This window comes from Solanum verrucosum, unplaced genomic scaffold (assembly GCF_900185275.1).
Source record: "Solanum verrucosum unplaced genomic scaffold, falcon-dt-bn FXZP01000079.1, whole genome shotgun sequence".
Taxonomy (NCBI): domain Eukaryota; kingdom Viridiplantae; phylum Streptophyta; class Magnoliopsida; order Solanales; family Solanaceae; genus Solanum; species Solanum verrucosum.
Window position 1 is genome coordinate 1,391,890 of NW_026020368.1, and position 25,579 is coordinate 1,417,468.

The 25,579-nt window shown below is 36.2% G+C and overlaps 2 protein-coding genes across 2 annotated transcripts in view; both read left to right on the forward strand.

Annotated features, from left to right (window-relative positions):
* The window catches only part of LOC125838099 (floral homeotic protein PMADS 2), a 383,162-nt gene that overhangs the window by 13,832 nt on the left and 343,751 nt on the right, over positions 1 to 25,579 (forward strand). The window lies entirely within an intron of this gene.
* LOC125838036 (histone-lysine N-methyltransferase ASHH2-like) lies at positions 1,508 to 24,471 on the forward strand. The gene is made up of 18 exons (XM_049517088.1): positions 1,508 to 1,709; positions 3,012 to 4,817; positions 4,928 to 5,135; positions 6,501 to 6,667; positions 6,784 to 6,863; positions 8,405 to 8,536; positions 8,632 to 8,748; positions 11,472 to 11,564; positions 11,854 to 11,931; positions 12,871 to 12,927; positions 14,683 to 15,556; positions 15,639 to 15,694; positions 16,188 to 16,267; positions 16,378 to 16,460; positions 16,547 to 16,626; positions 17,815 to 17,894; positions 22,140 to 22,185; positions 23,174 to 24,471. Exons 2-18 carry the CDS (start codon positions 3,140 to 3,142, stop codon positions 24,245 to 24,247), a joined length of 4,983 nt encoding a protein of 1,660 aa, XP_049373045.1. The 5' UTR covers positions 1,508 to 1,709; positions 3,012 to 3,139; the 3' UTR covers positions 24,248 to 24,471.

Sequence of the window (25,579 nt, forward strand, 5' to 3'; positions counted from 1 at the left end):
AAGTTTTTGAAAACTTAAATATTTAAAAATTTAATTTTTAATCAATTTTATGACCATATAAATATATTTATATACATAGACAATTTTTTAAAATTTAGTATATAATTTTTATACTAATTAAATGTTGCTTTAATCTGTCCCGCCTCATTATCATTTCATTTTAAAGATTATAAATCAAACAATGACTTTGGGTCAAAGCTGAGAGTACATTCCATTATTAAACTCAGAAAAGAAAACAAGCAGGGTGTGTTTGGTAGGTAGGAAAATGTTTTTAAATTTTTCTTTATGTTTGAATTGATTAAAAAATGTTAATTTTTTTTTAAAGAAAATGACTTATCTAATGAAATTAAAGAAAACAAGTTATATAAATTTCATTTTAAATTTATTGTCATTTCTCACCTACCTAATCCCCCATCCTTTGATCATTCCACCCCTGCTACTCTCCAACTCCACTCTTTATTTCATTTCGCTTTCATATTATTTCGCTAAATAACATATAAATAGTTTTAAAATAATTTTTTTTAATTTCTAATAAAATGTTAAAAATAATTAAAAATCTACTTTTTAATGAAAAATATTTTCATTATACCAAACACACCTTTAAATCAAAACCTTTTCTGGCTACCGGTCAAAACTAAAACAAAAAAAGGAAAAAAACAAAAAAGTGGTGAAGATATTACTATCCCTAAATATGCCATGTGTCATTGAATCACCCATATGCTAAAAGAAGTACAAACAGAAAAATCATTGTACTAAAAAAAGTCCATTCGTCACTTTTATACATTTTTTCTTTTATCTGTATCCGATATTCATATAATAGGTCTAAATACGAATTTATATATTTCTTTCATCTGTATTCAATATCCACATTATAATATATCTATATACGAATTTGCATGTACGTTCATTGACCATCATCGTTAACAGTAACACTTTCAATATGTAATTTTTATCTTTAAAGAGTTTAAACTTCAAAATCTGTAATTAAAAATAAAAAAACTTTAAATAATTATTATCTCGATACATTAATTACTTTAATTTTACAAAAAGTCAAAGTCAAGAGTAACTTATTACTATAATTTAATTTCACATTTGCTATTCCAGAAATATATCAATAATATTGATTACTCTTTATTGAAGAAAAACATAATTTTATCAAATATTATGATCAAAATTATTGCGTTCAATGCATTTCAAATTTCAAATAAATAAAAATCAAAAGGAGTAATATGTTAAAGTTTTACTAGTTATTTTAATCCGTGCATGAATGTATTACTAATTCATCTTTGTCTTTTGATATTTTTCAAAATACTTTAGACTATAAAAGTATATTAGATTGTATAATTTTATAGGAGTAGTAATTTTTAATTATCTGAATTTTATATTAAAAAACATAAAACTAATAAGGTTGACTTGGTGTTTCAGAAAATAATTACTCAGTATTTAGAGCCTAATATTAATAATAGTCGGATAAAATAAAAAAAAAAAAGGTGAAGAAAAGCTGAAATGAGTTCCGCCGGAGCCCTTTCTCTCTTTCGCCAACTCTTAAAAACCGTTTGCTGACCCAAAGTGATTCCTCTTTCTCTCTCTAGAAAACGCCACAATAAATATCCATTCTCTCTCTCTAAAAACCTAGAGAGATACTTGTATGTTTATTTACTGAAATTGGCCTTCTTACTGTTCTTCAAGAGCTTCTTCAATTTCATCAGGTATGATCTTTATTGTTGATTCTTCCTTTTTCTGTATTTTTTTTGATTTTGTGGCAGTTAGGTATATGTATGTATCTGCATTGGTGTTGGCGCTTTGATTTTAGGGATTTTGATGGTAGCTGCTTAGGGTTTGCTTTTATTGCTGTATCTACTCTTTCGCTTTCGGGATTTTCTGGGGAAAAAACGGGGCTGTGTTACTTTTCAGTTTTCCCTGTACATACGCGTTGTTATCTGTGCCGGCATTAAGCTTCCGTTTACTAAAACTAAGCATTTTTTTTGTTTTTCCGGCGTTCGGTTATCAAGCTCAATGTAGTAAGTGATCATCTCAACTTTAATGGGCTTGGTGATCACCCTCTAGTCCGTAGAGGCGGTGAGTAACTCTGCTGCCACGGGTTATGCAGATTGGAGAACACCTAGCTTATTTGACTCTGCTAGGTCTTAGTCCCAGCTAGCCACAAAAATAAGTGTAGGACAAAATTTTTATTAAAATTGAAGTTGTATATATGTGCTTGTGCAAGATGTTTCAACAGTATTTTTAGGTCGGGTGGGTGTTGGAAAGTGTTGGGCGCATTATTTTTAATTAATATTTAGCAGATCTGTAAGTATTGGGTTATGCACTGTTTAATTGCTGAAGCTTCCTTTAGCATGTGTATGCACCGGGTTCTCTGTTAATTCAAAATATTTCATTAATGTTCCACCCCGATAGTGATACATTACCAAAGTACGCTGTTACATCAGACTCCACGAGATTTAATCATTATATGATACAGGAAGCATACTTTCTGGACCAGGAGAAACGAAAGCAATTAAGTTTTCACTAGGGAGTTTTTGTATCCTAAAAGATTCTCTTTTTTCTTTCTCCTAATCAGTCGAAAACTAAAAGATGAGCAATCTTCCACAACTCTTCTCTTTCTACATCCAACTGCTTGTCATCGAACTCACCTCATGGAGTAGACTAGAACCATAACTCTATTGCAAACATGCAATGTAGTAGTAGGTGATTGACTTGCCCTCAAGGGTGAGGCCTAGTGGTGGAATGGAATGATCACCTACTACCATTTAAGAAAGAAAACAGAATAGCTCTCACTCTTCCTACTCATACTTGGTAACTTGATTATATCCTTGACATCATAGCTATGTTTTGTGACATCTTTATTGTTTATAGCATCCCCCCCTAATTTGGTGGGAATTCCTCTCTATTTACAATTCCCATCATTTCTATGTGTATGATTACTTCAAGACTTGTTTGATGAAGATTATGAATGCTTTTCTAATTAATATAACTATCATTTGCTCTTACAGATCACTTCAGTGAATTTCTGATGCAAGCATATCTTTGCATGGCAGTTAGTTCTTGACTTGTACTGGTATAAGGAGGAATTATCATTGGGGCCTATGCTTTCTTTGAACATTGCTGTAAAACTGTTGTTATGCTTTCCCAGATATCAACAGCAGACAATGTCTGCGATTTTGGGCAGAGTACATATGCCATGGATCCCAATTGCACAACTGAAAACTTATCTGTCTCTTTGCAATCACCTCAACTCTTTGAGATAAGATCTGCTGATGCGGTCACACTTGATGTTTCAGGGATTGATGTTCTGGAGAATGTTTCTGACTCAATTAGCATAACTGAGTTGTCACAAAAGGAGGATGATAAAGGCAAAGATACTGTAGAAACTGATAATGCTTCTGAAAGTGAATGCCCTGACAATGCATGCATTGCTCCTCGGAGAAGGAGTGGGCGCAACAGCAAGTTAAGCCAGAGTTTGGCTACAGTACCAGCAAGAAATGGCAGGAGAATAGCCATTAAAAAAACATCCATAGATCTTAGTTCTTTGCAGATTACAAGAAAGAGGAGAAGCTATTTCAGTAAACAAGCTCGTACTTCGGTCTGGGGTTTGTTAGAAAATACGGTGCAATATTTAGAACGTAAAGTCAGGCTTGAGATAGCTTCGGGGAAGCAGAAAAATTTAAGAATAGCAAAAAAAGGTGGTAGCGGAAATAAGAAACATGGTAAGAAGCAGATCGATCGAAAGTCACGGAAATCAAAGGGTAAAAGCTCCATTCCAACTGGCCCGATTTCCTTGAAGGTGAAATTCGGTTCACATTGTCTGATGGATGTTATTCCTCTTATTGATAATAATACCAACAAAAACTGTAATGCTAGAGAAGAATTGAAAGAAATGCCCAAAATTGCCAGCGAAGTTGATGATAGGTTTGGAGAGGAGGTGCTAAGTGTGCAGTTCCATGGTTGCAATGGAAATTTGGATAATGACTATGTTTCTTTATCAGAAGGATGCCAACCTGAAAAAAGCGCAGTTCAAGATCTAGCTGCTAAGACTTTAGTTTGTCATGTTGAGTCACCTTCCCAGGATGGAAGATCGATCAATAACAGGTTCTCGGATCCTGGAACTTCACCTGATTCAGAAGTCATCAACCTAATTCCTGATACTCCAATCGATGTTCCAGAAGAGTTTCATGATTTGACTTTGTCTAAGCCATGTGCTGTTCCTGTGGATGCTCCAATTTTGAGGATGCATGAGAAGAGCTGTAAAAAAGGAAGGAAAAAAGAGAGGCTCCCAAAGATTTCCAATTCTGGGGTGAAAGATTTGCCTAGTCCAGAAAGTATGAGCAATGCAGAAGTATTTGGGAATCTCATGCACGGAGAAAAACAAAGGGATGGTTTGTCTTGTTCCGATACTTCTGTTTTAACTACAGCTGGAAATGGGACGGGCAACATGTTCAGCACTGTGATATTTTCAGGAGAACTACTTCGTTGTTCAGGAGTGTCAAGCTTGGGAATCTCGTGTGCTTCCTCAAATCCTGAAAGTGATCCAGAGGGAAATCATTGTTCCAGTGTTGGCACTGAGTCTCCAGAGTCAGGGTTGTCAGAGAAATTGGTATCCTCTCCTGATGAGCAAAATGTGTCTAAAGAAGGGAGATCGAAGGAATCAGGAAAGTGCAGGCCAGAAGTCCCAAATTTGTCAAAAGGAAGAGGTAGTAAAAAGAAGGGGAACAAAGAAAAGGAAGACATCATGCATGACGTGAAGCACAAAAGTGACCCTGTTGAGTGTTCAGGTGAAGTGAGACAGCACTCAGGAACAGGTATTGTCAGATGATTCGGTAATAATAAAATTGAGCTTTTAAAGTTCAATTTATGTAAGCTAACCTTGGTACATTGTAGTATTTAGTGACTATATTAACTAATGTTGTAGAGAATGGAATATCATCTGAGCTTGGACAAGTTGTCTTTGAAAAGAGAAGTTTAGATGGAGGCATTTCAAACATGGAGATTCTGCAGAGTGAGATAGGTGAGCGTCTCTTGCCACCAAGAAATGCTTGGGTGCAGTGTGATGATTGCCTCAAATGGAGGCGTATACCTTCCTTGCTTGCTGATCAAATTGAAGAAACAAACTGCAGATGGTATGTGATATATGCTCACCTAATCTCCAGATCACAGATGTGCCAATAGTATACTCTTCTGTTTCCAGTTAGTTTTTTCTTGGTGGACTATGGCTAGACCACACTTCCCAATTATGTGTCATGTGTGCGCTCACTCGCATATGTTTGTTATGTGTCTATGCATGCGTTATATTTCCCTGCTGTAATTCAAAAACTAGTAAGATCCATTCCCTAGCTTCTGTGGGTCACCATAAAAGTCAGCCTTCCTTTGTGTGATTAGATGCTATGATTCTATATGTTCTAGACCTATGCATGCTTAGATTGAAAAAGTCAATTAGATTTTTATTGGTATAGGCACTATATCTCCTATATGTTAGTCTTTGTATTTTCTGTAAATTTGTGGGGTTTACTTAGAGGCCGCTTCTCGCTTAAAGCTGTAGGAGCCTTGTTGTATATCTGCTCTTTTAATTGTAAAAGCACTGTTACAGTGATACTTCTTTATTTCCATTTTTTTGGAGAATGGTAACTTTTCAACTGTATATCCACAGGTATACTACATCAGAATTGTAATCCCCCTCCAAAAGTATTACAACTTACCACTAGAGTTTCTGTTTGTACTCTTCTTTAAACAAATAATCTAAAACATCAAAATATCTTCTGTTTGTGCTAACACTTCCTATTTACACCAAAAATAATAAAGAGCTAAACAATTAACACCATTTTATTCTTACACAAGTTGTAAGGATTCAATCCATTAACGTAAACAATTACACCATTTTATTCTTGATGAAGGGGCATTGCACTCACTCACTTGTTTAAGCTACTGCCGAGAGAATTTGCCTCACATGTAAAGTTTAGTTGTAGAGAATATAGATCATTGTAACTGGTGACATGCTATATTACTGAAAACAAAATCCTGAGGTGGCATGCTTATCAAACTGTTGTTGGCCAAATAGGCAACTTATTGTGTCTCTCTTACTTTCCTTTCTTTTGTTCTTTTATTTATTCGTTTTGATAAGCTAATGTTATTTTATTAATATTGGAAAATTTTCCCTTTCTTGTTTATTGACTTTTAAAAACTTATCATTTGAGTGCATCCAAACTTCTTCTGCATTGCTGGCTGTTTGCTTTCGGAACACTGAGGTGATGGTTTCATATTGCTTCTGCAGAATTAAGTGGATCTGTTAAAACTAAGCATCAGATGACTATTAGCTCCTTTAGTCGTAATAAGCAATTTCTCAGAAGGGGTGGGGTGGGGAGGTTGATAATCTTGATTTAATATTTGAGTTTTCACTAATGGATGGAATCACTTGTGATTGCCAAAGCATGATATGTTTTGTTTGGTTTCAAGAGTTAATGGCTTGTAGTCTCCTACCGATTTTGAAGGACTTGTAAGGACAATCTGGATAGAGCTTTTGCTGATTGCTCATTTCCCCAAGAGAAGTCAAACTCAGAAATCAATGCTGAGCTGGAAATATCAGATGGCTCTGGTGAGGAAGATGTTTCTCGTGCACACTTGAGTTCGAATGGATCAGGACAGAAGAATCTACTTGGTATCTACTATCTAGCAATTGTACTTATGAAATGGCACTGGTATTGTCTTTGGGCACATAATCTCAGAGTAAACTTGCACTAGTCTGATTATTTTCCTTCTTTATGTTTGTTGCAGTGGCTCATCAATCATCTTGGAATCGGATCAAGTCAAACTTGTTTCTGCATCGCCACCGCAAAAATCAACCTATTGATGAGGTAGATGCCTGATCAAGTCTGCATTATTGCCTCAAATACACTGTGGCATTCATTTGAAGAATAAAATATAGAGGAACATAAAGGCGTTATAATTTCAGTGTTTTTAGACAAAGTTTGTCTCTGAATTTAAAAATCATGAGAAAAAGAAAAACTCTAAAAGTTTTATTACCTAAGTGTCTTGGTTTATCGGAAATTAACGTGTGAGTTGTGACTTATTCTTAGCAGAAGACTATTGCCTTAAAAGAAGGAATTTCATCAGAAAGGGTTGATTTACAAATAAAATCACATTTTTGGTGTTGTAGGTGACCATTTCGCAAATTTGAATCATCTTACTTCCTGGATGATAATTTATTATTTGATTTTGCGATAAGAAAGTGATGTTTCAGTGATTATGGTACTGCAATTTAGTTATGGATATTACTGTTGTTAACTTTCTGGACTTAATTTTTTTTCTTTTGGGAGGGATTTAGGCTTGATTTTACCTATTTCTTGAGATGTGATCTGGTAGTTAAATGTACCTACGCGTATTACATAACTAGGCCAAACTCATGGGTTTCTGTTATTTAAGTCCTGAGTTTTTTTTCCAAATGAAACTTCCTAAAATGCATAAATTCTGTTATTTCTGGCCTCTAATTGATGCACCTTTTCCCTGTTCCTTTGCTTTTCCTTGGCCGTGACTTTGTGTGGGCACTGGTGTATTATTGGCTACAATGAGACATTCAGGTACATCTGTTTAAAGAAATGCCGTATATGAGTAACTCTTGGTCCTCTAAACAACTAATTGGTGTGTATACTATGAGTCTTTCTTGTTGTAAATCTTGGTAATTTGTTGTCCGCTATGGTTACGATGTTCTGAGCTGATATTTTCAACCCGGCTATGATACTATGTGGAGATATGGTTTATGTGAAGTAGATTTCTGTGGTAAAATGAAAGGAAATGATTGTTTGAGAAGGAAGTATCATGCGGTTCTTCTGGGGTTCATTAAAATGATGTCTTTTAGAAGGGGTTCTTGTCCGTTATCATGATAACAGGTCTACATCTTCTCTTCTAAATTCTAATAGTTAGAGCAGTGGATAACTTCTAAAGTAAAGAAATGAACTTACATTAACTAAAGCATTTTGAGATGGGTGAGGAAAATATAGTTTCAACACTCAATTGATAGAAGTTGGGTTTTGAGAAGATTCTTCAGCAACCTCTAGAGAAGCAATCCATTTGTAGAACTAAATATCAAGTGATATACAATGTTTACAAGACTGACATGATTAGTTTTTATTTGATCTTGTTTTGCATGAAATTAACTTATATGACGCACCCCATGCCCTTGGCTGGCTCTATGTTTGGGCTAACATCTCCTAAGGAACATACACCTTCCATTGTCCCTACTTATTTCTTTGTGAACTGCTGCTTATTTGAGTATCTGCATGATCATCTTGAACCTACCTTTTTTCAAAAAGTATTTGCATGTTCATCTCCAATCAACTTATGATTTCTGATGTGCTTTCAGTAATTTCTATTTCATTCTGTTGTCCTTCCCTATCAGATCATGGTCTGCCTTTGCAAGCCACCTTCAGATGGTCGAATGGGCTGTGGAGACGGATGCCTGAACCGTATTCTCAATATAGAGTGTGCTAAAGGGACTTGTCCTTGTGGAGAATTCTGTTCAAATCAACAGGTTCTTTAACTTGCAAAGGGTTACTCTTTTTTTTTTTTTTTTGTATATTGCTTTATCCTGCAGGTTGTATCATCTCTATCATATACTGCTTGCAGTTTCAGAAACGCAACTATGCTAAATTGAAGTGCTTTAAATATGGAAAGAAGGGTTATGGCCTACAGCTTCTCGACAATGTATCTGAAGGGCAATTTCTTATTGAATATGTTGGAGAGGTGAGATATCTTCTCTACAGAATTTTGGAGACAGTTATGGGAATTACTGGAAGTGGACACAGTAGTGCAATATTTGGAATCATATGTAGTTTTTTCCTATGTTAGCCTAAAAAATACCAATTTTTTTTTATGTTTATCCTAACCCCCTCCCCTGGGTGGGTACCCCTTCCCAAGAAAAGAGATTGTGAAAGTTAAGAGATGACCATGCTATTAGTAGCTAAATTGTTTTTTTTTTTGGAAAATCACCAATTTGCGGTGGTAAACCCATCAGCATCTTTTCATGGAAAACAAATCAACACCCTTATTTCTTTTGCAGGAAACAGAACCCCTTTGCCTCCTTTTACACGAATTCATTTCCTTTAACTTAGTTCAGAACTCTAGTCTTGGACTTTCTAGTATCATAAATCACCCCAAATTTCAATTCTTTTGTGTTCAAGTATGGCCTTGGAACTTCCTTTTTTTTTCCTTTAGAGTTCTCTTTATCACAATGTGCTTGCTAATGTCTGTTGATTGGCATATTAGGCTCCTGGATCTTGCTTTATCTAATCGCGATGATATCCCCTCAGTTCCCCTCCTTAAGTAAGGAGCTACCTTTCATCATTTAAAGCTAAATTGCTTTCTCCTTTTTTTTTTTTTGGGAAAAGGTAACTTGTATTATAAACAAAGGAATACTCAGGATGTATTACAGTAATACTTACAATCAGAAATACAAAAGTGTTGTTGTTTTCCTATGAACTCATAAAGTATTCTAAGATACTAGGGATATCCTCATCTTCATGAGGATATTCATGTTTACACCAAAAATAGAAAAGAGCTAAACAATTCAGCTTCATCTTCTCCACAGAGCAGCTCTTGTTCTCTGAACATCTCTGATTCCTTTCCAGCCAAATAGTCCACCAAATGCAGGCTGGGACAATCTTCCATCTCTCTCTGTGCCCTGACTGATTTCCATCCTGATTCCAACATGCCAAAGCTTCCTTCATGTTTCCTGGCATAGACCAACTTATGCCCCTTATATTGATGAAAATCTCCCAAGCTTTCTCTTTTTTGTGTCAATAATAGCTGTGAAGGAATATCTGGGCCCAAAGATGTATTGACACAGCTTTCTCTTTTTTTGTGTCAATACATCTTTGGGCCCAGACATATTCCTTCACAGCTGTTATGATTAATGTCATGATAGTTCTTTAAAAAGGGATACTTACCCATATGTACCTTCGGCCAACCTTAATTGCGGCGCTAGCTGAAATATACAAAACCTATACACTGATTATGTATAATGTATATTTTTACTTAAATTTACAAAACCTATGCATATGCGGGATATTTTATAAACTAGATCACCTAATGGCATTGGACTGTAATTATTCCATTCTTTAATCCTACTCCTGTGCTGCTCCTGAATTGTTTTAGCTTTTTGAGAGCTAAGAATCATCTTCCGATTTCCCCAATCTTTTAGCACACCCTTCCCTATAGTTGTCTTTGCATTATTTTTTTCATTTTGCTGTCTTTCCAGTTATAAGGGCACCCTTAAGTGATGCTGCCTTCATCCCTTCATATATTATGGCTTTTTATGAATTCCGTTTTTGAACCTTATCAAACTCTTGTACACTATTGTGTTTGGAAAGAGAGAGGAAAACGTAACCAAGGGGCTTACCTACTCAAATTATTAATCTGTTTACTTTATAATTTTTAGCTTTAACTTATTTGATTCAAGTTATTCAAACAGTGTTGCATATTCTAACCGGAGAGTTCTCTGATTTTCCCAGCATTGAACTCCAATAATATATGATTCAAGTAGTGTTTTAGAGGCTGAGTCTTCAACTGTTTCTGGCTATTTTCCTATCTGTCTAACTCACCCATGATCTATCTTAAGGCTGGTTGGGACATATTTCACATCTTGTTTAGGCCATCTGTCTACAATTCATAAAGTTCCTCATAGCTTCTTCTTCTGGATTCCACAATCCATATTTGGATTTGATGTTTTTCTCTCACTAATAGTGCAAATGACTGAAGATCTTCTTGCCAATGGGCATCTCTATCGGTTGCCGGCAGACCTCTGATTCTTTGGCCTTCCTGCTTTTGTATACAATTAATTTACATCAATCCCAAATACTTATTTTTCATTTTGGCAGTTGCTACTTCTCTGTTCTCCTCATCAATCCTGGTGATAGGTTAGCTCATTCAGAAATTTATTTTTTTGTGATATGGTAAGTCTCACTTCCCAAGCGCCCCACCCAGGAGATTCCCACTTCTCTCCTTGGTACTTGAACTTCCAACATCATGGTCAGAGGTGAAGGGCCATTTCCAAGATATGTCATTCAGAAATCATCTAAACCATTAATTCCTCCCAAATCTCTACCACGACCTTTATTGGTACTCTGGTACTTCTAGGTTGTCTATTCTTTCCCTGAAGAAGGAGTATCTCCTTCCATTGTTCGTTTTCTTATAAATTCCATCTCTCTTCTCCTATTTTCATCAGCGCCAGGGCTTGCTCCAACTATGAATTCTTTTCAATTCCTTGGGTGTAAGTTTGATCCAAATTCACATCATCTTACCATTAATGTCATTGATGCTTGTTTTATTTTCATCAAAAGATTGTCTAGAATTTCTTATTTGATTTCTAGAGCTGTCCTCTTCATATGTATGATATGTATCTATGCATGATTTGCTTTGTGTTGCTGAAATATTATCGACTTATAGCTTTAAATTTTACAAATTCCTAGGTGCTGGATATGCATGTTTACGAGGCTCGGCAAAAGGAGTATGCGTTGAAGTGTCATAAGCATTTTTATTTCATGACACTTAACGGCAGCGAGGTATAACAGTTCACCTTGATATCTCTAATTAACAGATATTAATGTTGTTAAGTGTTTAATATAGCTTGATTTGTAATGTAAAGGATATAGATATTTTGGTATATGTATCTATTGATGGATTTATAGTGTGAAGGAAATAAACTTTGGTATGTATATCTATTTTGAACCGTTTTCATTCTGCGGTCAATATGTCCAAATTTGTAATGACTTGGTGTATATAATAGACTCAGTAATTTTCTGTTTTCTTTCACCTTATTGTGTAATGTCCTTTTTATGCCTCTTGTTTCAGGTAATTGATGCATGTGCTAAGGGGAATTTGGGCCGTTTCATCAATCATAGCTGTGACCCTAATTGTCGTACCGAAAAGGTGAATATGCTTGGCAACTGCACTCTGCATTTAATTATGTAAAAGAAGATGAGAATGAATTGCTTGATTATTCCCTCAAGCATGTTTGGTTTATATAGTGTGTACAAGTAATCCAAAAAAAAGAAAGTAAAGGAAAGTATTCAAGTAATACTAAAAGGAAAGGAAAGTAATTACTGATAATCCTATTCCGATATACACAAGTACAAAGATTTTAAACATTTCCTATATATGCAAGGAATGAGTTCTTGGAATATAAATAGTTTTCTAATTATTAACAGTCCCCCCCAAGTTGGAGCGTATATTGTTAGCTCCTAATTTGCTGCAAATATAGTCAATTCTGAAGCCACTAAGTAATTTTGTAAGAAGATTTTCTTGCTATTTAGCTTCCGACTTGGTTTGTCTTGTAGTTCAGGGGTGATCTTGAATGGTTCTAGAGTCTGTAGCAAGTTTGTTACTTTCTTAATTTCCCAGTCATTTAGAGATCTCTTAAAATTCAGATTCCATCCTTGTTCCTCCAAAATCTGATTAACCTTTGTTTGTTGTTTTAAGCTGATAGAGTAAAGTTTAGTGAAAAGGTTCTTCAAAGAGCTTTGACCTGTCCAAATATCATCCCGAAAATCAGTTTTTAGGCCATCCCCAATCTTGATACAGATTCTACTGTTGAAAGCTGGCCAATAATTCCTGATTGTTTTCCATAAACTGGTACCATTGGTGGATCTGACTACTTCTATTGTCCATTGGCTTGACATACCACACTTATGGGTGATGAACTTTCTCCAGATTATGTGGTTTTCTAAGTTGAATCTCCATAGCCATTTTTGTGTGCATGTTTCAATAGACAATTACGGAAGCATGTTTCAATTGTTTACATGGAAGTATTGAGTGCATGTTTCAATAGTATTAATGTTTTGACTCAACTTCCTTTCATTTCCTGAACAGTGGATTGTGAATGGAGAGGTCTGCATAGGACTCTTTGCTATTAGGGACATAAAGAAGGTAACGTCTGTTTTTCTATTTAGTCCAACTTACTTGGTTTTGACCATTCACAGGATCCTAAATGACCTGCATATAGCAAAAAGAAAATGTGTCCTCTATTAGCCCTTAGTCTGTTCTAGTTTTATGTTTTTCCAACAAGTATACAAGTAGTTCAGAGCTCTTTAACATCTAATAAACTGCAAACATCAGCATAACGGATTGAAAAAAATTGTAATGGGTGTTTTTGTTGCAATAATCAAGCCCTGAATTTATGATAAGTACTGTCACGCCCCAAATTCAGGGTCACGTGACCGGCACTCGATTACCCCTGCCGAACAAGACAACCTTTCATAATTGAGAAGAATTCAGTAAATACATATGGATCAGGATGTTCCCATTCCGTCACATAACATGCAAAAGGACTCTGGGCAGTCCACACCATCATTCAACGTTTATAAGAAAAGCTTTAAAACAACTTTCACATAAGACCATGACATCAACATGAGAATAGAAGTCGGGGATGTCAACGTATATATAAAGTACCCAAAAGAACTAGTCCAGTCATGAGCCACTAGAGTAGTCAAAGAAATCCATCAATCTCATTGGACATATTCAGTGCAAAAGAATGAGAATGTACATCTGGACACTAGCCTCTTGCATATCCAACCAAGAGCTCCCCTGCTAAGAACCATTCTCCTATATGGTGCCTAGCACTTTCAACCCAATTATTCTAACCTTCAGCTTTTGATCTTGGCTCCGTGATGTCGTAAGATCCCCCGAGATCTGAAATATACTCTCTTGTAACATCTAAAAAGAGAAGCCCAGAGTGATAAAATGAAGGGATAATGGAGGAGAAAGGAGAGGTAGAGAAGAAAGAAGATAGTATTCCGGTGGAAGAAGTCCACCGGAGGGATGTAATCGTAAGTCCAGAAGTCTGGTTGTACTTCTACACTCCTATTCTTTTATCTTAACATCACTACTACATTGATTGACATGATTACTCTAACTCTTAAGAAATAGCTCTCAGCTATGTTGAATCAGAATACAATAGTCATGAACGCTGAACTCTTGGATAGTATGTTCAGTGTTGCAAACGCGAAATATACCACTTCTATATTAGAGTTAAACACCCTGACTTCTCTTTCATGCTGATCTTGGAGGCAATACTTACCTTCAAAGGGTTTCTCCTTTACAGGAGAGTAAGTGATCTGGCCAGTAAGGACACAATTGTCATTTTCTGCTTTCAGCCTGCTTCTTTGAACTTCTTTTGTTTCCGGTAGGGGGAGTGTAGGGGACAAAGCTGTCAAATTTGGTGTTGAGAAATTTTTGATTGGACTCATGCAGGAAACAAAGGTATCCTGTTATGTGGAAAAATACTTGACAAACTTTATAAATTAAACCTAGTGTCTTCTTTCTAGACGAGGGGTATTTGTTAACAACATAATCAACTGTGAGAGAAATATTTATTGTATTGCGTTTTGGTTTCCTTCTCCTGTTTTTTTTTTTTTTTTTGGGGGGGGCGGAGCTGTTGTAGAAGAACAAGCTTGAGGGAATGAAGGTGTCTTCATCAGTAGAGGAATTTAAGACATGGTTATCCCACAGATTATCTGGACTTCTTTGCTTCTTCAGTTGTTTCCTATGTAGGCATGGTTACTATAGTCTATACCTGTTTGAATCCTCTCTTGGAGTAATTTCCGTCTTAATACTAGCTATACGTGCTTTTGGTTTGTTTCTATTATGTTTCCAACTGGTATATGCTTTGAATTCTTTTATCAGGGTGAAGAGGTGACATTTGACTACAATTTTGTCCGAATCTTTGGGGCTGCAGTAAAAAAGTGTGTCTGTGGTTCACCTAATTGTCGGGGTTATATAGGTGGTGACCCGCTGGATGCGGAAGTGATTGTTCAGGAGGATTCGGATGATGAGTATCCTGAGCCTGTGTTGCTGCCCAAGTATGCCAAAATGGATCATAAAGAAGACAACATTACATGTGCTACAAGTACTATTAATTGTACTAAAATTAATATCCAACGGAAACGACCTAAAAAGAAAAACACACTGGATGGATTAATTGCTGAAAATCAGGAGACTTCCTGTCAAACAGATATCAACAGTTTTGTGGGTCAAGAAAAAGTTAATTTGGGCAACTCTATTGCTGTTGTTAGCTTGAATGTTAGAGAGGAAAGCGAGAACTTCCCTGATGTATCTCCTGCATCAGCTTTAAAGGCAGAAACATGTGCAGCTCTTAAAGCCTCAGAGTGTCTGTCTCATTCTTCTACTGAACCTGTTGAGACATCCTTGTCATTGAAAGATATATGTGAAACCGTATCTGGAGTGAGAAAAGGGTTCACGGTAGCTGGAAAAGTTGCGAAGTACTCTATCTCTTCCGCACAGGCATTGGAGATAACTTCTCCTGATGCAGTGGTTAGCAAGTCTTTGAAGAAGTCAAAATCCAGCAATGGGAAACAGACACGCGAATCATGTCTGTTTGTGAAAACTTCGCGTGAATCTTCTTTAGTGAAGAAGGGGAAACAGAGGAATTACGCTGTGAATTCCAGATCATCGCCTGATGTGGACAGTAAATTGCAAGTTCCACAACCTAAATTGAAGAAACCTCCAGATGGCTCCTTACATGGTCATTTTGAAGCAGGTATATCATCGTTATCATTTTGTTTTGGAATCCGCAGGTTGTGGAGTATTGTTACATTATCTTTTCTTACTTGAATTTGCAGTTGAAGAGAAACTTAATGAGTTGTTGGATCATGATGGTGGAATAAGCAAACGCAAGGTGAGTTGTTAAAAGCTATATGATGTAATCTGTACTTTTTCTTGCTGAGTGATTCGTGATTAATCATTGTGGTGTGTTGTGTGAATGCTCCTTTCTTCTTCTTCTGCTGCACTTTGGTGCAGACTCTTTGGTGTAATTCATCGAGGGGGAATAGGCCAAAAAGTTGTTGAAAGGGAGGGGTGGAAGGTGCTCATATAGTGGGTGGTGATGAGGGATCATCATTCATCATTGTTGGCCACTTAGTGTTGTCTCGACTTAGTAGCCTCTCCATTTAGATTTTCATGGCCCTATTTTGATCTTCTCAGGCATTTCCAGTTTCTTAACCCAGCCTTTACTTAGTAACCTCTTCATCTAGATTTTCATGGTCCTACTATAATATTCTGAAAGCATTCCTGTTTTTGAACTTCTGCCATATGTGTAAATGCATGCATGCCTAATCCACAGTAATCTACATTTTTCTTTCTATTATTACATTTCTCTTTTCTTGGAGCAGGATGCATCCAGGTGCTACCTGAAGCTCCTCCTTTTAACTGCTGCTTCAGGGGATGACTGTAATGGTGAAGCTATCCAGAGGTAACACATGGCTTGCCTTTTTAACTCTTTGTTGTACTAAGAGTTGCATTCTTAGCTGGTGCTACTTCTTATTTACATAATTGTTAATTTATGCATTTATTTGTTTGCAGCAACCGGGACCTTTCTATGATCCTTGATGCAATCTTGAAAACTAAGTCACGCACAGTTTTGATGGATATTATAAACAAAAATGGTAATATATTGGTGCTTACTATGCATTGGCCTTTTCTATTTTCAAATATACTGATTGTTGAATCTATTTTTGTTTTTGCTTGTTAGGTTTACAGATGTTACACAACATAATGAAGCGATACAGGAGGGAGTTCAATAAGATTCCAATTCTTAGAAAGTTGCTGAAGGTAATGTAGTATTCTGTAGCCCTATACTTCTGCTCTGCTGATTGAGTAGTTAGCTTGGAAGTATGAGAATTTTAAAGGCTATACGGGTATATGAGCTTTAGCACCAGCTCATGGTCTGAATGTGCTTGAGCTAGAAGTTATGTTACTGACAAATTATTTATTTCCGGCGCAGCTTCTTAAGATGTCACTCTTAGCACATGTGCAGATAAACATAAATCAAATAGCTAGCAGCTTATGGAGGATCTCAACTATCTAACATAGCAATGCAATGATCACTGTAGTTCAGTCTGCTAACTAAAAAAAATAAATATTAAAAAAGGGCATTTAGTCACTGAACAGGTAGGATAATATAAATATAATTTACAAATAAACATGAAATACCAGATAAATATACTCTCTGTGTTTTGCCCATTCTAACATCAGAAACAATATATTTAAATCATTGAATAGTTAGACAGATAAAAACAATGTGAAGTGGTTACCATCACTAAGTAAGAAGAGCATAAACCCAATGTCACATATCTAATTCAATTACTCCCTCCGTCCCAATTTAAGTGTTTTAGTTTGATTGGGCACAAAGTTTAAGAAATAAAGGGAGACTTTGAATCTTGTGATCTTAAATTAAAGATGTGTGTAGTCCCTTTAAATCTTGTGGTCTCAAAACTTTCCATGTATAATGTTGGAATTGGAGAACTTACTAAATATAGAAAGAGGCACTCTTGCTGGGACAGACTAAATTGGGAAGACACTTAAATTGGGATGGAGGGAGTAGTAATCTTCTCTTCCTCCTTTCTGGCTTTGGAGATTCAATATTTTCACCAAGTCTCATTAGAATTAAAGAGGTAACAGTTTTTCCTTTCAAGATCTCTTCTTTAACTAACACAAGCATATTAACAAAAGCAGCAATATGGGTGGTGGCCTGAATGCGTAAGAAGATTGTCTTTCTTGTCATTAAGATGTTGTAGCATAAAACTTGAGTGAGAAATACGTCAATATGTAATTGGGCAATGTCTTAGTGGCTTCTTAGGTCACCTCCTTTTTGTTTGTACCCATTTGTCTTACATGAAGTCTTCTCTTGGCTAAACCTTTTCCACAGAGGGTTATCTTGATATGCGTAGCAGATCTGTTATTTGTCATTGCTATCATACCAAGCTTTGGGTTTCACAATATGTCAACTCACTTTAACAGGTCTTAGAGCATCTAGCTGTAAGAGACATCCTTTCTCCTGAGCACATTAACGGAGGCACATCTAGAGCTGGAGTTCAGAGGTTAGCAGATGTTACTAATATAGAATATTTCTAACTTCTGTTCTGATTGTTTGTGTGGATTTCATGCCTGCATATGATATTTGGGTAGAGTTTCCTTTTTTTTTTTTTTCCTGCAGTGATAATGATCTAAAAAGTAACTCAAATGTCAAACCCAAATATGAATTACGGTGTAACCATAAAATGCGAGGGCTAAACTAGAAACTACAGAAGTGCAACTGTTTACATTAAGGAAAAATGGTAGCAGAAACAAAGGTTTCACAACTACAATATTTATATGCCACTATATTGGAAGTTCCAAATTGTTGGAGTTGAATCTTGATTTTGTTTAAATTTCTAAATCTGGGAAGAGCTACTGGAATATCATCTCGTCTCCATATATGAGGAGTATGTTATATGATGAGTATGTTACATATGTTTTATTCGCGATGAACTTTTATGATGTTCATGTCTTCTAGTCCTCTGTCCCATTTTATGTGACACATTCCTTCTTATTATGTTTGAACAAGGATGACACCTTTCTATATATAGCAACAATTTAGCTATAAATTTGCTAGTTTTACCTCGATGGCATGATTTTCTAGCCACATAAATGTCTATAGCATGCTTTATACCTGACAAAATTCCAAAAGTCTTTCTTTCTTTCTATAACTCTTAGGAACATCAAACATCTCATAAAGTGGGATGGATGGAGTACTTTGTGACATTTAGAAGACTCTGTAGGAAGGTTCAGAGAGCCTTCGCAGTTTATTGTGTCTTTCCATCCTTAATGGTATTTGGATATGGTATATCTTTGAAGATCTTCTGTTGTCCTTTTCTTGTGTGTCTTCTGGAGACTTCTGCTGTATCACTTGGTGCAGTGTCTTTCGTTAATAATATTATTCTCCTATTTTCTGATAAAAGATGAACATTTATAATCCCCTTGATCTTCCATACCCTAGGAAAATAAATTATATAAAAAGAATTCCGGTCTAAGAATTTTTTTATCAAGTTTAACATGTGAAAATAAAGGAGTATTGGGACAACTTATGTTGATCTATTATTGTGGAAGAGGCTTTTGTATTCTCTCTTCTCCACTATATCCATTTGTGTGCATCTTTTTTCCTCCACAACTCATTTTGATTCTCCTGCATGCATGCCTAGTTCATTACTTTGCCCTTGAATAATAATGCATGCATCTTCTTCTTGAAGTTCCTTTTTTTTTTAAATCAGTTAACATATCTATTGTAAACAAGGAACTACACCAAAAGTGTACTAAAGTAGTAATTACAGTATTACAGTAGTAGTAAAAAGAGCAAATCCTACCACATAGATCCCTCATAAACTGTCTAAAACATTAATTATGTCTGCTGCCTCTTGAGTGTACTCATGAATACACCAAAAATAAAAAAAGCACTAAACAATTCATCTTCTGGAAAGAGATGCTCTTGTCTTCAAAACACCTTTGGACTGCTTAGCTCTTTTCTATTTTTGGTGTAAACAAGATATATTAACTAGGACAGAAGACATCTTTGATGTGCTAGATTGTTTTTAGGCAGCAGTTTAGACTAAGACTATTTTATTCTGTAAGTTGTAACACTTTTGAAGGGGAACTACACTTTTGTTGTAGTATACCTGTGGATATATAGACAAAAGTTGCCAGTTTCAAAAAAAAAACAAACACCTTTGGTTCCTCTCCCTCCAAATTAGTATACGTTGATATTAAACATGCCAATTCTTCTTGAAGTTCTAGAGAACTAAGCTGTTTGTTTCTTTAGAACTGCAGGCAATAACGTGCCTATTAATACTGACGAGTTTGGTTATTTCGTATATTTTATGCGTCGCATGCCATATCTTCACCTTCATTTGCTTATCATCTGTTCAATTCCCTTTCTTGTCTGTTTGTAGTCCTGAACTATACCATACAAGTACCTCCTCTTTGGCAGCTTAGCTTTTAAATGAGTGGGTATACACAATCATGACACCAAAATAGCTGAGATCCTCAATTCGGTTTCATTGCCATCCAAATAACAAATATTTTCACATTTTGTAAGATTTTCTACTTTTTGGAGTACATTTGGTACACGGGCTAGTTAGTGCTCTTGTTAAGTGATATTCTTCATCTAAAAAGCACTTTCACATATTTTGCCCAAGAGTTGTCCCCACACTTTAGGGGTGTGCTTTAGACCTAAAATAAATAAATATATAAGACTACAAAAGTGTTCGCTCTTTAAATGTTTAAGCTTTTAGATACGACATTCACATAGTTAAATATTATTAAGAGAATTTGAACATCCAACCCAAAACCTAAATGTTATGTGTGTGGTAGTCCATGGCTTGCTACCTATTTCAATGTCGTTATACTGGTGATACATAATGTGTCTCCAACATGCTCGAGCACTTGTAACTTGATTTTTAAACTCGTCAAATGTGATTTGATCTTAGGGTTAACACGGGAACTTCAGCATGAGGTTACAAGTGTGAGAACAAGCCTACCAAATGTTAGCTTTGGTACCAAGTTAGAAGAATATGATAATTCAACCTAAAATTACAAAACAGTTGATGGAGTAGCTCTCCATATTAATCCTCTTAAAATGCTGTTATATACCGATGTGGGACATTATACAAATAAAAAATAAATAAAAGAGGAAAGGTTGATGAACCTACTACAACCGTAACTAGTACTACACCTTATTCCATTCTCTTTGGGATTCTCTATGAATTTTCGCTATCCACATCGTTGCTTTGGACCAATTTAATTCCTACATTCAATTACTTTAGAACTTGATGTTCTTTACAGCTTTTACGGACACACATTTCTAAATGGACTAGAAAGATTCTTAGCAAATACTGAACCTAATGTAAATGCATCATCATAACTGAACTTGAATCTCAACTAGTTGGTATGTGCTTATGTAATTTTTTTACTTTTTTTATGTTCTTTACATTAAGATTGCATGGATTCCCATATCTCAATAGAAGATTGCGTTGATTCCGAGATATTGCTGGCCTTTTAGCAATATTTTTCCATGTGATTTTTTAGGCCTATCTTTCCCCTTGTAATACTCCCACTCACCATTCACATTTGAAGTTGGGTGTATTAGGTCTATGTAGGACTAGAATCATGATGACATCATCTTAGTCAACCTTCTCTAATTTAATCATATAAGTGCCTTGATTGCATCTTCTGTTGTTTGCGATCATTTTTTAAAAAATCTTTTTTCACCTTATGAAACCACATATTCACTTACATTCACACATATCTGCAGCATGCATCTTGTGGATATGTTGGGTCTTAGAGACCTAACACTCCTTCCTATATAACATCGTTTTCCTTTAAGTTGTTCTATAAAACCTGCCATTTTCTTTGCTGAATATCCCCTCCGATTGCGTATGTTCTTGTGGCTCTCCTCCATTTTTCCCTCTAATTTGACCTGTTGGATTTTCATCTCTCATTCAATTTTCATTCTTATTGTGTTGGACAAACTTTCAATGAATAATTTGTTTTATTTGCACGCTTCTTAAAATATTTTATTTCTGAAGTGCTCCCTATTTTAGCCTTTGGTTGACATCCTCGTTAATTTTGACACTAACACCATATTGTCTATGAATAGCATACACAAATTTATTTTGACACTAACACAATGTTGTCTATGAATAGCATACACCATGTGATCTTGTCTTGTATACTGTTTGTTAGTTCCATAAATTAGATAAATAGCAAATTCTAACGACAGTTGTGGGATCTCGTCCTGCAGATTCCCAGTGTAATCCCACAGTTGTGGGATTTCTCTATATTTCCTACCATCTTTTCCACACTTGTCTGTCAACCTAACGACCCCATTTTTTAATTGTTCAATGCTAGACAATAACAAACTTTATAATTTCTGACATTGTAATTCACTATATAATGCTGATACTTGACATTCTAACACTTTCCTCCACTATATCCATTTTTGTGTCTACCTTTCCTGCATGCATGCTTAGTTCATTATCTTGCCCTTGTACAATATACTACACGCATGGTTGCTAACACTGATGACAGCTGTGCCACATGCTTTCTGACCATTATGGCAATAACATCTCTCCAAATGCTGACTACTCTAGATTTGTGTCTTCCATCTTCCATCTTCCATCTTATGTGGTGCCTATCAAATATTCCCACATTTGCTTGTTATAATTCTCTAAAATTCACTTTTGTCTATGCCTTTTAAAGTGATATCCAGATTTGAAATTACTTCTGAAAGAGTTGTTTTTGCCTCTTTGCAGCCTTAGGAGCTCAATTTTGGGATTGACAGAGCACGAAGACAAACAGGTACTGCTTTCTGATTACTAAGCAGGTCTTTTGTTTCCATTAAGTAGTTCTAGAGCCACGTTCTTTTCCTTTTAATTTTTCCAGCAAAATATCTGCATTGAATTGATACTTGGATATAGTTGAGAACTGAGATTTCGTATTGGTATGAAATTGAACTTCTTCTTAGTTATCTTGCGGTTCTGTTTGTGCTTGTTGCTTGAGGTTTTTGTGCATGTATGAGGAAGACTGGTCTCTTTTAGTCTCAAGTCTCAACTAATTCATAACCATACTTCGCCAGAGATCTAATATATCAAAAATGAAGTGAAACGTAAAGGAAAAGTAGAACAAATGTCCTCACTTGCAAGTAACTATTAGACAAGGCCTAAACAAGTACCAAAAGAATTGTTACAGAATACAGATGCAAAATTCTGGTGAAGCATTCATAAGCTTGGGCTCACCTTTGTTGCTACGAGGGAAGTTGATCGATCTCTGATGTCTTAGACTGGGACAAGATTATTTCCTGTTATCTTTGACCTTGTTCCTTTGCATAAATGATTAAGGCTACTGATTTTCCAATCTCAAATCAACTATATTTAAAGATGATGGTAAGTAAGAGACTAGCATCTCAATTATCCTTGCAAGATAGGAAGGAAAGATGGAGCTTTGGTTAAACGAAGACGGAACATCCTGAAAAGATCATAGTTTGTTAAGGGATGTCCTATTTATGCTGATCTTAGCTATTGGGCTAGGAATTAGCTTACACTGATAAAGGTTGTGTGCATGATATTCTGTTACTGCCTGATCTTGACTTTCTGTGTATGCTACTGTCTCCCTTAATTTTACAAAGCAGATTGTTCTCATGCTTGTTATGTTTTTGCTGTTGATCTATGTTTCGAGTTATACCCATAGTGTGATTGTAGGGATATTTTTTCAGTCAGTTACTTTGTTTCAAATTTTCTTTATTCAGAGTGATTAGGTGACAAATTATATGTGATTTACTGTATGTCAGGTTCATCAAATTGCAAGGAACTTTAGAGATAGGATACTCAGACCTCTCAGGAAAAGAATTTGTATTGATAGAGATGATTGCCGTATCAACACACATTCTGGTTCACAGTACAATAGGTGTTTAGCATCACAAAATCAATGGTGCGATTTGGGTTGTAAACCTTCGGAAGGAGCTGAGTATACCTGCCATTCAACAGTTGCATCTGTTCAAGCAGATGGTGGTGTGCTTGATGGCTCTTCTGCTTCATGTTCTGATATTGGGGAAGCGTGTATGGCAAAGAAACGTAAGTGTAAAAGTCGATGGGATCAAGAGGCTGAAGCAAAGTCAGATCCAAGAAATGAGAGTGATGTAGCTGAGGACCAGAAGCAGGTCCTAGATGATGATGTTCCTCCTGGTTATGAATTTCCTCCTGGATTTTCAGTCCCCATTAAGGCTTGTAGGGTTTTATCTGATGATTCTTCAACAGCTATTTACAGTACCGAAGAACGTAATTGCGGAGAACATCCACAGCCAGTTGTTATGGGGCACTTGCAGCAGCGGTTCGTTTCAAGGTTGCCCGTCTCTTATGGAATTCCATTTTCCGAGGTACAGCAATTTGGCTCTCATCAAAAGGGAAGATTTGATGCTTGGACTGTTGCCCCAGGAATACCTTTCCATCCCTTTCCTCCTTTACCTCCATATCCCTGTGATAGACGAGGTTTTGTGCCTACTGCTAGTGAGCTGCCTCAAAATGGTGGAGAAGATTGGGGTACTTGTTCACCTAGTCACTTAGCTCAAAATCCTCCAAGCGTATCTGGAGCAGACCAGCCTCAGGATGGCAATGGAAACCAACTTGGTTGTGAAAGAGCCAGTGAGTCTCATAACTTGGGAAGGAAAAACTTTAGGAAGCAAAAGTTTAATAATTCCAAGTTAGTACCTCCCTGGCTTCGGATAAGAAGTGGCTGGGAATACACAGAAAATAGCATGTGCATTGCAGGAGCAAGCAGGGAAAATGAGTTTAGGAGTACACATCATAACCTTGGAATGCAGAATTTGGATCATGCTCTACGACCTAATACTTTCCACAGGTATTAGATTTATCTTATATAGGCAAGTTCTCAGCAGTAGTCCTTTCGCACTTGCAATCATCCTCTGTCGCCCACAGAAAATGAAAAGCACCTATTTAGTTTTGTAAATTTGATTCTTTTACAATTTTTAGGTTTAGGACCAAAGTTACTCTAATTTATTTGATGTCATACATTGATAGTGACCTTTCAATGCCTCAAAAGAGGCAAACGACTCAATTCTTTCGGTCATTAATTGAACATTAAAAAACTTGTCTGATAAAAAAATATAATATCTTGCTGGCCTCTGGATGGTGCCAATCGGGTGAAAGTGCGAATTCCTCGTCCACTTGCTTATGACTTGGTTGTTACTTATGCATTGACATAAATTAATTCTTCCACGGGCATTGGGTTATGTCAATCTGCATATAGCAGACGTGATCTGCTAAAGTTGAAGCAAACTCCCCACATTACAGATGAAGCATGAAGTTTTCACTTTTCAGAATTGTTATAACTTAAGTCTTTGCTTCACCAGAGCCCAATAATGTGCTAAATTAGTTGAAGCAAACTCCCCACATTACAGATGAAGCATGAAGTTTTCACTTTTCAGAATTGTTATAACTAAGTCTTTGCTTCACCAGTGCCCAATAATGTGCTAAATTAGTTGGTACTCATCAAGATGATCCTTACTCTATCTTAGAAGTTGCGCAACATTCTTCATCAGTATGATTTGCGATGATAGTCACTTGCTAAATTAGGAGATTCTGCCATTCGAGCAATTATTACATGCCAAAACTGTTAGTGTTGATCGAACTCAACAGTTACAAAAATAACCGAGGCTGAGGTGAAATATGAGTTATGACTAACTCAACTGTATCACATGTGTCATGTGATGTGATAACCATTCTGCAAAACTGGAAGAAAAATGCATCCATGTGTGATCAAATATCCTTCTCCTCCAACCCTCAGGGGTTGGCCTGCTGGCAATTGACTTGAGCCTTGGGGTTTGCTCCCTTTCAAGGTCTCAAGTTCGAAACCCACTAGGTGCAAACAATTTCTGAGGGCCATCGGACTGGGTAAAACCTGAATTAACCGTGGTGCACTTGCGGGAAACTCCTTGCCGAGGGCCTGTGCACCCCCGGGATTAGTCGGGGCTCAAAGAGACTCGGACACCCGGTGCAAAATCAAAAAAAAAATAAAAATATCCTTCTCCTCCAAATACTGGCCTCATATGTTTGCACTTAATGCAGGTCTGAATCTTAATCATTCAGATTCAGCCCATTTAAGTGCGTTCGGTTTTTAGGTCTAAATCTTGATCATTTAGATTCAGCCCATTAAGTCTATTTGTTTCTTTTTTTTTAAA